The 14,646-nt window shown below is 38.2% G+C and overlaps 1 protein-coding gene across 4 annotated transcripts in view; it reads right to left on the reverse strand.

Moving 5' to 3' along the window:
- Window positions 1-700: 700 nt before the first annotated feature.
- The window catches only part of SCCRO4 (DCN1-like protein SCCRO4), a 157,300-nt gene continuing 143,354 nt past the window's right edge, over window positions 701-14,646 (reverse strand). For all 4 annotated transcript variants that reach the window (XM_067143112.2, XM_067143113.2, XM_067143114.2 and 1 more), the window contains one exon: window positions 701-1,593. In XM_067143112.2, coding sequence (XP_066999213.1) covers window positions 1,523-1,593 — 71 coding nt within the window. In that variant the 3' untranslated portion in view covers window positions 701-1,522. The remainder of the gene's footprint in view (window positions 1,594-14,646) is intronic.

A 14,646-nucleotide genomic window follows, 5' to 3' on the forward strand; every position in this document is an offset into this window, starting at 1 on the left:
TATAACTTAAAACTAATTCTTTTATCACAAAGTTTGGAAGAACTTGATGGAATCCACAGTTCAGGCAAGTACTTATCGCAGAAACCAAAATGGTGAAAAAAAGTATGGCCCATCTTCATTCTAGCCAATAAAACACAAGTGCTTTCTAGCTATCATCATCAAATTAATAACATTTTCAGGCCAAGGAAAAAAATTGTTTTTAATTCTGGAGACTTAAATTAAAGATATGGGATAAAGTCAGTTTCATTTAAACACATTTTCCATATTGCTTTTCTTAAAAATAATTTTTTAACATGTGCACGATTTTGATCCTAACCACACCGAGCTAGCAACTTAGAAGAATGTTTAGTTCCAAAGATCTCTAATCCAGGGGAGGCGAGACCTTACACATGGCAGATAAGTATTTATGTTATGCAGGTGGGGTAAATAGAAGGACAACAGTACATTTCTCACTACCTAATTGTCATATGTGGTATTTACCTAGTTAGAAATTTTAAACTTAAGTTTCCATACTGAATAACAAAAAAATGTTGTATAACAAACCTGGTGATGTAAGTATTCAACAAATCTTTCCATGGAACACTATTCTTAACAGCTGGATAGGTCACCATCTTCAAACCCAGCTAATTACAATATATCTGATAATTCACATTCAGGTATTTCAGCCTTATAGTAGACAATTAAAAATTGAAAACAGAAGTGAGACTTTCTTATAGTTTATTGAAAATATGCATACATGTATTTATGTAATTCTTATTTCATGTTTGAGCATCGAAATTTTCTTTCAATGCACTTCTGCCAACCAATACACAAACAACACTTGAGGCAATAAAAAATGTCCTCATTTTGACTTCACCCTCAGGAACTAGAAAAGTTCACCACAGGAAATGCACAAATTATTCCACAATGTCCATTCACAATAGGGCGCGATTCCTTCTTGAAACCGTTTCTCTCTTCTTCAACTTATGACGAAATTATATGTTGCTACTATGATTTATGTTTACACAAGGGAAAGCTTAGATCTTGATATGACCACTCTTCCCATTAAGAGGTGATTTAACAGTAGCTTAATATTAATATTTCACATGTATAAGTTCTTGATTACAGCAGAACATGCCATTGTTCTGACAGAGGGATATGGAGTACCAAATTCTGACAGTAAAAAATAAAATGCCATTTAAAAAAAGGCTTTATAATAAGACAATATGAGGATTATATTTGGCAGCTTAGAATATTTTGTTATGGAAACAACAATATCAGATACTTAAAAAAAAATATTTTAATTTATGTATACAATTTTGAATTTGCAGGAAGGAAGAGGGACTGGAAGTTCTATCAAGTGCAATATTAGGCCTGGTGGTTTTATTTATATTTTTTACTTTTTGAGTCCAATAAAATATGACTCACATGATTTGAGGTTATGGCAATTTAAGCTTGCCAAGGGTGTGGAACACCACAGCAAGTTTACTGCTATACCAGTTGTAAGGGAACGGGTAACAAGGCGGGGAGAAGAGACCCCGTCTCAGCTTCTAAGCGTATCTCCAACTTTTGAGACTTTCAGCCACTCGACAAATTCATCCAACATAACTGGCCCTGTGAAACAAAAGAAATGCGGTAGTAAATAATGTCAGAGTATATAAATAAAAATGAAAGGTAGTCTCAATTGTCATTCTGATCCTAACAAAGACATATCAAGTAATTTGCATCTGTGAATTCAGGATAACAATAAAAATATCAGTCAAATGTTTGTACTGCAGTATACAAAGGTATAAGAGAGAGACATTGCCCTGGTAATTTGATGTCAAACATCACACAAAGCTACTCAACAAAAGACCATAAATCCACCAGCTTCCTTTTCTATTTTTCTATCAGTTAACGCCACACGAACACAGATAAGTTTTCGAAGATGATGGAAAAGGAAAGGGCTAAGATGTGAAAGGAAGTGGCAGTGGCCTTAATTAAGGTACAATTTGGCATTTGTCTTGTGAGAAAATGGGAAACCACAGAAAACTTTCGTTAGGGCTGCCAATGGTAGGTTCAAATTCACCAGTCTTCTGTTAAATGGCAATGTGGCAATGAAAACCTATCACGAGATATTTTACTGAAGTCTGTACATACTGTACCTGTCTACAAGTTGCAGAAATAATTGTATCCAGTCAAGTTATTTAAGGGCATGAGGGATATCAGTTTTATTAATATTTTTATAATTTTGCTTTTTTGTTTTTGCTACTTGTTTAATGTTGCACAACACAAAGTTTTTCAGCAATGGAAGGATGAGAAAGGGCTAGGATTGAGACCAGTAGTGGTCGTAGCCTTAATTAAGGTTCAGCCCCAGCATTTGCCTTGTGTGAAAATGGGAAACCATGGGAAATCATCTTCAGAGCTGCCAACGATGGGACCCACTATCTCCCGAACGCAATCTCACAGCTACGCGACCCTAACCACACAGCCAATTTGCTCTGAACAATTTTGCTTGATGTTACATCGATGCAGATAGGTCTCGTGTTATCAATTTAATTTCCGTATTGATAGTTCAACAGTTCACAATTGTAGGTTTGGGGTTTTCACCTAATCAATACTTGTATAGTGTTAATTATATGTATTTTTGTTTAAAAGTACATCATTCGTGCAGGACTACTTTTGATCCTCTGCTGGGAACATCTTCAGCTGCTAAATGTATCATGAACATAAATATATCGAGATAGCAATATATTAAATTTAAAAATTACACTATTTAAGACATGTACAGTTCTAGATTATGGTGATAACATGTGTTAACATCATCACATAACTGAGTTCGTTCAAGATTCACTTTCACACCTCCACATACTAGTTGCAGCAGTTTATACAGAGCATTGTTGAATCAAAATTCACATGCACAGATCTGTGTCTAAATGTTAATAATCACAATAGCACTTGTCATTCCTGGACCTTGTTCTGATCTCAGAGCAATACCATGGACACCTCGACTGCTTTGAGACAAAACAGGTAATTACATCTGACCATCGAGGAGTAGAATCCCTATTCTTCACTTGAGTAATTCCTGCCTGGCGCATCCACGTTGCAGGGGTGGGCGTCCTCTACTCCAGTAGGCCATTGTAAAAGGATGGCTAAGTTCAGGTGGGGACCCAGTCCCACGGGGTATAACCTGGAACCCATGCCCAGGGTTACGGGGTGAAGACCTTAACGGCGGATCCAGCAGAGAAGGAGACCTTTGGAATGGTGGATGAGGCAACCCATCCTCACTGGGGTTAATTAGTTGAGGACGTAAGACAGGGTAGACGGGACTCCTTAGTCGTGGTGAAGACAACCTGTCTAGGAGTAGGATGCTCCAAAATCGATGTCCCCAGCCAGTGGATAAGGTTGAGCGTGGGGTTAATGGCCTCACCTTGTAAAAAAAAAAGCCTTGTTCAGAAGACTTCTACGAGAAAACCGGACGGAAATTAAAGACGACAAATGCTTAGGAAAAGGACACAAGTAAGGAAAGCGGATATAAACATGGTGACATGGAATGCAAGAACAATGCTGAAACTGGGAAAAATGCAAGAAATAGTAAATGAAACAAAAAGATTTGCATACGACTTAGTAGCGATTCAGGAAATAAGATGAAACGGGCAAGGATGTATTGAAAAGAAGATTATAACCTCTATTACAGTGGGCCGGAAGAAAGAACAGGACAGTTCTGTACGGGATTTATAGTACATGGGAAATTGAAGAAGAGTGTAATAGGATTTGAACCGATCTTGGAAAGAATATGTAAGCTTTGGATTAAGGGAAAGTTTAGGAACATAACTGTTATATCAGCACATGCACCAATTGAAGATGTGGATAAGGAAAGGAAGGAACAATTTTATGAGGAGTTAGTACAAACCATTGAAGAGGGACCAAGATATGACAAGATTATTACTTTAGGAGATTTTAATGCCAAAGTGGGAATGGAAGCGTGTATGAGACCAATAGCAGGGAAATATACACTACATGAAGAATCAAATGAGAATGGTTTTCACTTGGGACAGTTTGCAACTACGAGTGGTTTTATAATTAAAAGCACCTGCTTTGATCATAAGAAAATACATAAAGGAACGTGGAAGATGCCAAGAAGCACAGTAGTAAATCAAATAGATTGTGTACTAGTGACTACGAGGCATGCAGCATCCATTATTGACGTAAGGACATGCAGAGGGCCAAACTGTCATTCTGATCATTATTTAGTAAAAGCAATAGTGAGACAAAAATTGGCAACAGGACAGAGGGGACAACCTACGGAAAGAAGGAAATGGAATTTGGAAAAACTACAACAACCAGAAGGAAAACAAGAATTCCAGTCAAAAATGAATAATATTTTACAGACGATTGGACAAGTATCTGGAATAGAGGAAAGGTGGGCAAAAGTTCAAAAGTGCATACAAAATGCGGCACAAGAAACACTGGGTATAGCTAAAAAGAAAAGGAATATTTGGTTTGATACAGAGTGTGAGGACAGAGTGTGAGGAAGCGATTGGAAGGAAGAATGCAGCAAGAGCAAAAATGTTACAGAGAGGTACAAGGTCAAATAGGGAAAAGTATGAGAAATGCAGACGTGAAGCTAATATCTGTAAGAAGAAGAAAAGAGAGATGATTAAGAAGAAACTAGAGAGTATAGAGACACAAAGGTTACAGAAGAGGACAAAGGAACTCTATAACAAAATTAATTATTTCAGGAAGGGGTATAAGCCAAGATTGAATGGCTGTAAGAATAAAGAAGGCAAACTATTACAGAATGAAGAGGAAATAAGTGAAAGATGGACCGATTACTTCCGAGAGTTCCTTAACAAGGAAAGAGAAGAGGTGGAAGAAAGTGAAAGGCATATGGAGCAGAGTGGGCCAGAACAATGGATAAATGCCCCCACATTGAAAGATGTAGAAAATGCTATTGCAAAATTAAATAACCATAAAGCAGCAAGAGAAGACGGAATAACAAGTGAACTGATTAAAAACAGTAGCAATGAAATGCTACAAGGGGTTCATGAATTGATTATTAAGATTTGGGAGGAAGAACGGATACCTGGTGAGCGGAACACAGGAATAATTTCCCCAATATATAAGAAGGGAAAGAAATACGAATGCACTAATTATAGGGGAATTACATTACTGAATATCATCTATAAAGTATTTTTCAAATATACTATTACAATATCTGACTCCATATGCTGAAGAGAGATTGGATGAAGTGCAGTGTGGCTTCACGTGAAATAGGAGCACATTAGATCAAATATTCGTGGTACGTCAAACGATGGAAAAATGCTATGACCCTAATATAGATCTACATACGTTATTTGTAGATTTTAGACAAGCATTTGACAGTGTACACAAGGATAAGCTATATGAATATATGGAGATGATAGGAATACCACAGAAACTGATTAGGATGATCAGAATCACTTTAGGAGAAGTAAAGGCAAAGGTGATGGTGGATGGAAGAATTGGAAATGAGTTTGCTCTTAATACAGGAGTCAGACACGGTGGTGCACTCTCAGGTACTTTGTTTAATCTGGCAATTAACCAAGTCCTTTGAAAAAATAATGGACACCGGAAATATTGTATATAAATCTAAACAAATTTGCGCATATGCAGATGATGTAGTGTTAATGGTCAGGAAGATAGATATTTGAAGGAAATGTTTCTTGAAATGGAGGAAGCAGGAAAATGGATGGGATTGGAAGTGAATGACAGTAAATCTAAGTATATGCATGTGACTGTTATAGAGGGCAGAAGAAGTCAAGATAACCTGACAATAAATGGGCATAATTTTGAGAATGTACGAAGTTTTGAGTATTTGGGAACCACATTGACAAACAATAATAGAATAAGTGAGGAGATACATCGTAGAATAGTACTTGGAAACAGGGCCTATTATGCAAATCTTACATTTTTTAAATCTCGTCTACTGTCCAAACCCACAAAATTCAAAATATATAAGACCCTTATTAGACCTGTAGTGACATATGGCTCAGAAGCCTGGAACCTTTTAGTTGATGATGCAAATAAATTAAGAATATTTGAAAGAAAGATTGTTAGACGAATATATGGTCCAATTCAAGACCAGAATGGTTGGAGGATAAGGACGAATGTTGAAATACAGAACATATTAGACCAGGAGGATATAGTTAAGATTTATTAAGGCACCGAGATTGCGATGGCTTGGCCATGTGGAAAGTATGGAGGAAGATCGAATGCCAAGAAAAGTAGTTAAATCCCGAGTAGATAAAATACAGCGACAAGGAAGGCCCCATAATAGATGGAACGATGAAGTTGAAGCCGACCTGAGGGCAATGAACATCTGCCCATGGAGAGCAGCCGCTCAGGATCGAAGTAGACGGCGGACTATCGTAGAAGAGGCCAAGGCTCACACAGGGGTGTAGCGCCGGATAAGTAAGTATCGAGGAGTAGAATTAACGTTATCTTTACCATGAGTTATGCGCCCGGTGCAGTAGAAGAAATTAATGTTCGCACAGACTAAGGCTGATTTTCCTGAAATGAGAGATCTCCTTTCGCTGTGCCCTTGGAATTTAATCGAAGATTCCCTCTCCGTCAATATGGCGTTAACACATTTTTAAGACCTCCCCCATGTTGTAATCAAAAGCATTGTACTGTCCTGGATAGATAACATGCAGAAGTCCCCTGCTGGCACGACACAGAGGTAATAGATAAATTAAAAGGAAAGGGCAAGAAGGAAATTTCAAAAAAACAGGCCATAGTAGTGATTACGTACAACTTTCGACCATGTTGTTGTTGTTTGAGTCATCAGTCCATTGACAGGTTTGATGCAGCCCTCCATGCCACCCTATCATGTGCTAACATTTTCATTTCTATGTAACTATTGCATCCTACATCTGCTCTAATCTGCTTGTCACATTCATACCTTGGTCTACCCCTACCGTTCTTACCACCTACACTTCCTTCAAAAACCAGCTGAACAAGTCCTGGGTGTCTTAAAATATGTCCTATCATTCTATCTCTTCTTCTCGTCAAATTTAGCCAAATCGATCTCCTCTCGCCAATTCGATTCAGTATCTCTTCATTCGTGACCCGATCTATCCATCTCACCTTCAGCATCCTTCTGTAACACCACATTTCAAAAGCTTCTATTCTCTTTCTTTCTGAGCTAGTTATCGTCCATGTTTCACTTCCATACAATGCCACGCTCCACACAAAAGTCTTCAAAAACATCTTTCTAATTCCTATATCAATGTTTATAGTGAGCAAATTTCTTTTCTTAAGAAAGCCCTTCCTTGCTTGTGCTAATCTGCATTTTATGTCCTCCTTACTTCTGCCACCATTAGTTATTTTACTACCCAAGTAACAATATTCTTTTACTTCCTTTAAGACTTCATTTCCTAATTTAAAATTTCCTGCGTCACCTGCATTTGTTCGACTGTGCTCCATTACTTTTGTTTTGGACTTACTTATTTTCATCTTGTACTCCTTACCCAAGACTTTGTCCATACCATTCAGCAGCTTCTCAAGATCTTCTGCAGTCTCAGATAAAATAACAATATCATCGACAAATCTCAAGGTTTTGATTTCCTCTCCTTGGATTGTGATCCCCTTTCCAAATTCCTCTTTTATTTCCTTTACTGCCTCTTCTATGTAAACATTGAGAAGGAGGGGGGTCAAACTGCAGGCTTGCCTCACTCCTTTCTGGATTGTTGCTTCTTATTCAAAGCCCTTGATTCTTATTACTGCAGACTGATTTTTATACAGATTGTAGATAATTCTTCATTCTCGGTATCTGATCCCAATCACTATCAGAATCGTAAATAGCTTGGTCCAATCAACATTATCGAATGCCTTTTCTATATCTACGAATGCCATGTATGTGGGCTTGTACTTCTTGATTCGATCCTCTGAGATCAGACGTAAAGTCAGGATTGCTTCACGTGTTCCTACATTTCTTCTGAAGCCAAACTGATCTTCTCCCAACTCAGCTTCAACTTGTTTTTCCATTCTTCTGTAAATAATACATGTTAAAATTTTGCAGGCATGAGATACTAAACTAATGGTGCGGTAGTTTTCACACCTATCAGCACCGGCTTTCTTGGGAATAGGTATAACAATATTCTGACGAAAATCGGATGGGACTTCTCCTATCTCATACATCTTACACACTAAATGGAATAACCTTGCCATGCTGGTTTCTCCTACGGCAGTCAGTAATTCAGAGGGAATGTCATCAATTCCATGTGCCTTGTTCCTATTTAGGTCGCTCACAGCTCTGTCAAACTCTGACCTCAAAATTGGGTATCCCATTTCATCAGCATTAACAGCCTCTTCTTGATCCAGAACCAAGTTATCTACATCTTTACCTTGATATAACTGTTGGATATGTTCTTGCGATTTTTCTGCTTTGTCTTCTTTCCCTAGAAGTGGCTTTCCATCTGAGCTCTTAATATTCATACACCTAGATTCCCTTTCTCCAAAGGTTTCCTTGATTTGCCTGTATGCAGCGTCTACCTTTCCTAGGACCATACAACCTTCGACATCCTTGCACTTCTCCTTCACCCATTCTTCCTTAGCTACCATGCACTTTCTATCCACTTGATTCTTTAATCGTCTGTATTCTTTTCTGCCCTCTTCATTTCTAGCATTCTTGTATTTTCGTCGTTCATCAATCAGGTCTTGTATCTCCTGAGTTATCCACTGATTCTTAGTTGATCTTTTCTTCCTTCCTAACATTTCTTCAGCAGCCCTACTGACTTCATTTTTCATGACTATCCACTCTTCCTCTATTGTGTTTCCTTCAGCCTTTTCATTTAGTCCTTGTGCAACATGTTCCTTGAAACAATCCCTCACACTCTTTTCTTTCAACTTGTCTAGATCCCATCTTTTTGCATTTTTTACTTTCTTCAATTTCTTCAGCTTCAGATGGCATTTCATGACCAACAAGTTGTGGTCAGAGTCCACGTCTGCTCCTGGGAAAGTTTTGCAATCCAACACCTGGTTTCTGAATCTCTGCCTAATCATAATGAAGTCTACTTGATACCTTCCAGTGTCTCCAGGTCTCGTCCACGTATACAGCCGTCGTTTGTGGTGTTTGAACCAAGTGTTGGCAAGGACTAAATTATGATCAATGCAGAATTCAACCAGCTGACTTCCTCTTTCGTTCCTTTTTTCCAATCCGAATTCTCCTACTGTATTACCTTCTCTTCCTTGGCCTACCACTGCATTCCAGTCTCCAATCACAATCAGATTCTCGTCACCTTTTACATATTGTATTAAATCTTCTATCTCTTCATATATTCTTTCGACTTCCTCATCATCCGCTGAGCTAGTGGGCATATAGACCTGCACTACTGTGGTGGGCATTGGTTTGGTGTCTATCTCGACGACAATAATTCTTTCACTATGCTGGTCGTAGTAGCTTACCCGCTGCACTATTTTCTTATTCATTCTTAAACCAACTCCTGCATTTCCCCTGTTTGATTTTGAGTTGATAATTTGGTAGTCGCCTGACCAAAAAATCCTGTTCTTCCTGCCAACGTACTTCACTTATACCAACCACATCTAACTTTAGCCTATCCACCTCCCTTTTCAGATTCTCTGATCTACCACAACAATTCAAACTTCTAACATTCCACGCTCCGACTCGCAGAATGTCAGTATCCATCTTTCTGATGATTGCCCCCTCTCGTGTAGTTCCAACCCAGAGATCCGAATGCGGGACTAGTTTACCTCCGGAATATTTTACCTGGGAGGAAGCCATCACCAGTACATCATTCATATAGAGAGAGCTACATGTCCTCGGGAGTTAGTTACGGCAGTAGTTTCCCCGTTGCTTTCAGCCGTGTAGCAGTATCAACACAGCTAAGCCATGTTGAGTGTTATTACAAGGTCATATCAGTCAATCATCTAGACTGCCGCCCTTGCAACTTCCGAAAGGCTGCTACCCCCCTTTCGATGAACCATTCCTTAGTCTGGTCTCTCAACAGATACCCATCCGATATGGTCGCACCTGCGGCTCGGCTATCTGCTGCACTGGGACACGCAAGCCTCCCCACCGCGGCAAGGTCACATGGTTCGCAGGGGAGGCTTTCGACCATACATGGTGAATTTAAGCGTCTTCAGCTCAAAAAGTACAGAAACTATACAACTTCAATGAAATCGAAAGTAGCTGCCAACCCGAAGTGTTTTAGAAGTTTGTGAACAACAAATTGAGGTCATCTCGCCTGCCATCTACTATGCTTCAGGAAGAGAAAGAACTGTAAGACAAAAGGAACATCTTGGACAGTTTTGCAGACACGTTTGAAAAGTATCACTCACCTGCCGCAAAGTGTAATCTGTCCACTCCGTCCATATGTGATATGGGCCTAACCTCAATAGTGACCTCTCCAGCAGAGAGAGATATCTTCAATTCTTGCATCTTGTGATACCTCCAAATCATTTGGTCCCCCCCTCGTATTACCTACTATGGTCGGAGTTCTTATTATGGGCACTCGAGTTTAAGCTTTAATTACAAACGAATCAATAGGCCTATTGCAAAATAAGTTATATCAGTAGTTTCCTAGTTCAATTCTGCATTAGGGCGTATAAGGTAAATTGTCTTTGAAGTTCATTAATAATTTCTTTACTTGTGGTTGTAGTAAATATTGTCAGGGCTTTTGGCTGCTTTTCTAGGAACCGCTCACTTAAAAATATATACATGGAAAACTACACGTCTGATGGTAATGAAATTTTTATATGTTATAGTCATATATATTCGTAGTGTAATACTTAAGTTAAACATTTTTTGAAGTCACTCAAAAAAGTTCTTATTTTTTAAAGCATCTTTTCTCTCAGCCCAGGATAAACGTACAAAAGGAAACTTGGGTTTGTTTTGAAGCACTCAATTGTGGTTGTTAGAAACCACAACACTCTAACCATACAATGTGACACTGAATTTATGAAGAGTAATTTTGATGGGAGGTTTGTTTGTATGCTGGACAGGGCAATTAACAGCAGGTGGGCATTCAAATACATTGGACGGAGTTTAGAATAGTGCGTAAAGTTCTTATTTATTGCCAATGCTGGTTTGCATGTACACCTGGAGGGTATCTCTATACCTGTAGCTATTTTAGAGCATCTGGATGGAGCACTACGTGAAGGCTAATACAGAATGAAGAAAGAACAAAGAAGAAGAATTTTCAAACTTTTTTATGAACTAGCAGAACTGATAGTGTGGGAGAGAGAGTGTATGTGTATCTGGCATGTTTTATGTTTCATGTTAACTTTGCCCTAGTGAAACAATGTTCATGCTTGGAAAGGGAAAAATTACTAAAATAAATTATTCAATAGGTGAAAAATAAATACTCTTCATGGGTTAACCAAGGATTTCTTTTCTTTTAATATTAAGGGGAAAACTGGGGATCATGTATTAGACTGTGGCATCCATTATGTGAGTAAATATGATATGTAGGCCTAAGAGTCAAGTGATCACCACTTAAAATTATGTAGGCCTAAAAGTCACATACAGTGAAACCTCATTAGTAGGGACCTAAAAAATTAGCATTTATTTGTTTCAAAATTAGCATCTATTTTTTCCAAAATTAGCATCTATTTTTCCAAAATTAGTGTCTACTTACAAAGTTAAAATAATCGCATGGTATTATTAATTTTAACGAGTTTCAAGTTTATAAAGTGCAATTATTGTCCTTGGTTCACACACAATACAAATTCATTGTTCACATGAAAGCATTGTCAGTACTTCGGCATTGCTTTTTCCCACATTTCACCGTTTGTCTGTAACCACTGTGTTGTAATGAGACAGCACGCGCTCGCTATCTACATTTAAACATAGGAATTTCATTTTGTCCGTATTGAACTGAGAAAGGATGTTAGGAAAAACTTAAACGGTCCACCTTTTCAATACAAAAATGTTATATTTATTTATAACATGTATTTGCACTTGGAACTAGTTTCGACGCTGTGTTTGCGTCATCATCAGCCTTACTTTTCCCTCTTTAGAAGTGTGTGCGCGCGCGTTTTGTATTCAGGAATCATTCAAGGCAAATATTTTCGCACTGCAAGTTATGTGGTTAAGCTTATTTTTAATATGTATAACTTGCCTTCTCAACGATGCATGTGTTTCTACATTCGTCCCTGTTTTCATCTCCTCGTAAGATGTGTATTATTTAATGCAACACCTTGTATTAAAAAACTGGGTTATATGAAGGAGTTATATCATGTTCAAAATCATGCTTTCACGTCTCTGCACAATATTTAAAATAAAAATTTTACCGTTGGTCTTTAGAGCTATTGTTGAGAGTGAAGGTGAATTTCCTGTTATGTATGTTTATCAGGAACTCAAGGGAGACTTCATTAGTTAGTCGGAACATAGAAAAAATGAGGAACTCTTCTCAGAAGAACTCTTAAGGTTTCACTTTACTTTGTACTGCCTGCTGGCTCTCTAGAAATGTGTGCGCATGTGTTTCTTTTTTTATATTCAGGAATCATTCAAGAAGAACACTTTCGCACTGCATGATATGTGGTTAAGGTTATTTTTAATATGTATAACTTTTGTTTTCTCAACAATTCATTTGTTTCTATATTCGTCCCTGTTTTTATCTCCTTATAAGATGTGTATTGTTTAATGTAACGCCTTGTGTAATATAAATGCCTACATCTTGCCTATTTCCCACATTTTGGCTGATGATGACGCAAACACAGCGTCGAAACTAGTTCCAAGTGCAAATACATGTTATAAATAAATATAACATTTTTGTATTGAAAAGGTGGACCGTTTAAGTTTTTCCTAACATCCTCGCTATCTACATTGTTCGTTGGGGTCTACAACAACTCAAAACAGTATTTAGCAGATATACTGAACTCTGTCTGAACTGCAGTTAATGCAAGCATGACATCACATTTTTCACTTTCATCTGGGTTTGAATTGCATGTTTCCGAGAACAGTAACCAGACTGGATATCGTTTCGTGAGAGATCTGTTACTCCAAACAATTTCTCAAGCTCATGTAATTTACGAAATCGAAACTTGCCCGGTAAATATACTTCACGTAGAGTTCTCACACATGGCAGCTCTTCATTTGAAAACTCAGTAATCCAGGCTCTTAGCTTTTTGTTTTGTAGCTTTTCCAGAGGTATATTTGCTTTGGCAAATACTTCAACTGTGCGTTTTGAGAAGTTATCTCTGGAATTTTTTTGTCGTTTACAACTATTTAACTGTGTAAGCACTGAAGATTGCTTTCTTTGAGACATACTAGCAGCTGGGGTTGAACTTTCGTTATCGCGTCGCTTACCCACGTGTTTTTCAGATTTAACATGTTTCACAATGCTACCATTTTTTTCCCCACCCAACTCGGCAATTACAATACTTGCAAAACACTGTCGCTGAATCTGTGGCATATAAACCATGCTTTGCATATTGCTGAGCCCTTTCGTGTGCAGTTTTTGTAGTGATCCCCATAACCTAAACGATTGCTCGACTTTCTACTCTTCATTAGCTTCAGTTTTGAACAACAGGAAAACAACGCTGCATCTATCTCGTTATTTTCGTGACACTCGATTTACATTTCGGTAATAATCGATACAGATTCCCCTGACTATTCCCATTGTAAATATCGATTAAAGTCAGCAAGCAGCAATCGATCGGCGACTTTTCTTCATCAATCGGAACGGTCGAAAGATTTATGCATCATATTTTGAGTATTTCTGATGATTTTGCCGAAATATGTTGTTTTCGCCAGTAAAACAGCACATTTTCGCAGAATTCACACCAAAACCGCATATTCATACCAATTTCACAATTTGGGTCACAATTCGCATTTTGTCGCACCTCTGTTTACGCGTAAAAATGATTTTACTCCACATTAGAATTACCGTAGGCTTGGATTCAGTACAAGATTCAAAAATTCGCATTTAACACAAATGCAATTTTTTCATGTCTCTCATCATTAGTGTGTTCCTCATTAACACATTTTCCCGCTTAGCACATCGTAAATTCGAAGTCCCGATTCCCATCGTATTAAATCTATATAAAAATACCTCGCTTATCGCGTCACGAATTTTCACTATTACCGCTTAGTACAACCACATTTTTCCTAGACCTGAAAATGTTACTGTATTAGTCATCCATTCTGAAAGAAACGTAATTTCCAACTCGGGTAAGAGCCATCGCCACAGTTGCTTGTTTACGGGAAAAGGCCTTCCTGAACTTCAAAGGATAAGTTGCACTTTCGGGGAGAAGGCCATTAGCCTCAGGAATGTTCAATTTCGCTTGCCGGTTAGCAGCAAGGTTGCTGAATAGCAGAGTGAGCCTCTTTGTGCTTGTATTTCGCATTCCATTCAAAAGGTAGAAATGTATTATTTGTTTAGTGGTACAGTGAAGTGTAGCTAATATTTGTCGTGTGATACGGTAGCCTGTATTGGGATTTTACTCATTCTAGCAGAAAGGCCTAGGGCCTTCTTAGAAGGGTAGAAGGTGCACCAGTAGTGAAGAGTCAACCTCAGGTGACACCTGACCAAATAGCTTCCCAAATTGTAACAACTTCCCGAGCTCCAGCTAATAAGAAACATACAAAGCATGTTAGATGCCAGCTTCATGCTCTGAAATCATCAGCACCTCGCATATATAGCTATTCACGTCCCTTTAATCAGCACTTCGCATATCTAGCTA

Source organism: Anabrus simplex, chromosome 3 (assembly GCF_040414725.1).
Source record: "Anabrus simplex isolate iqAnaSimp1 chromosome 3, ASM4041472v1, whole genome shotgun sequence".
Taxonomy (NCBI): Eukaryota; Metazoa; Arthropoda; class Insecta; order Orthoptera; family Tettigoniidae; genus Anabrus; species Anabrus simplex.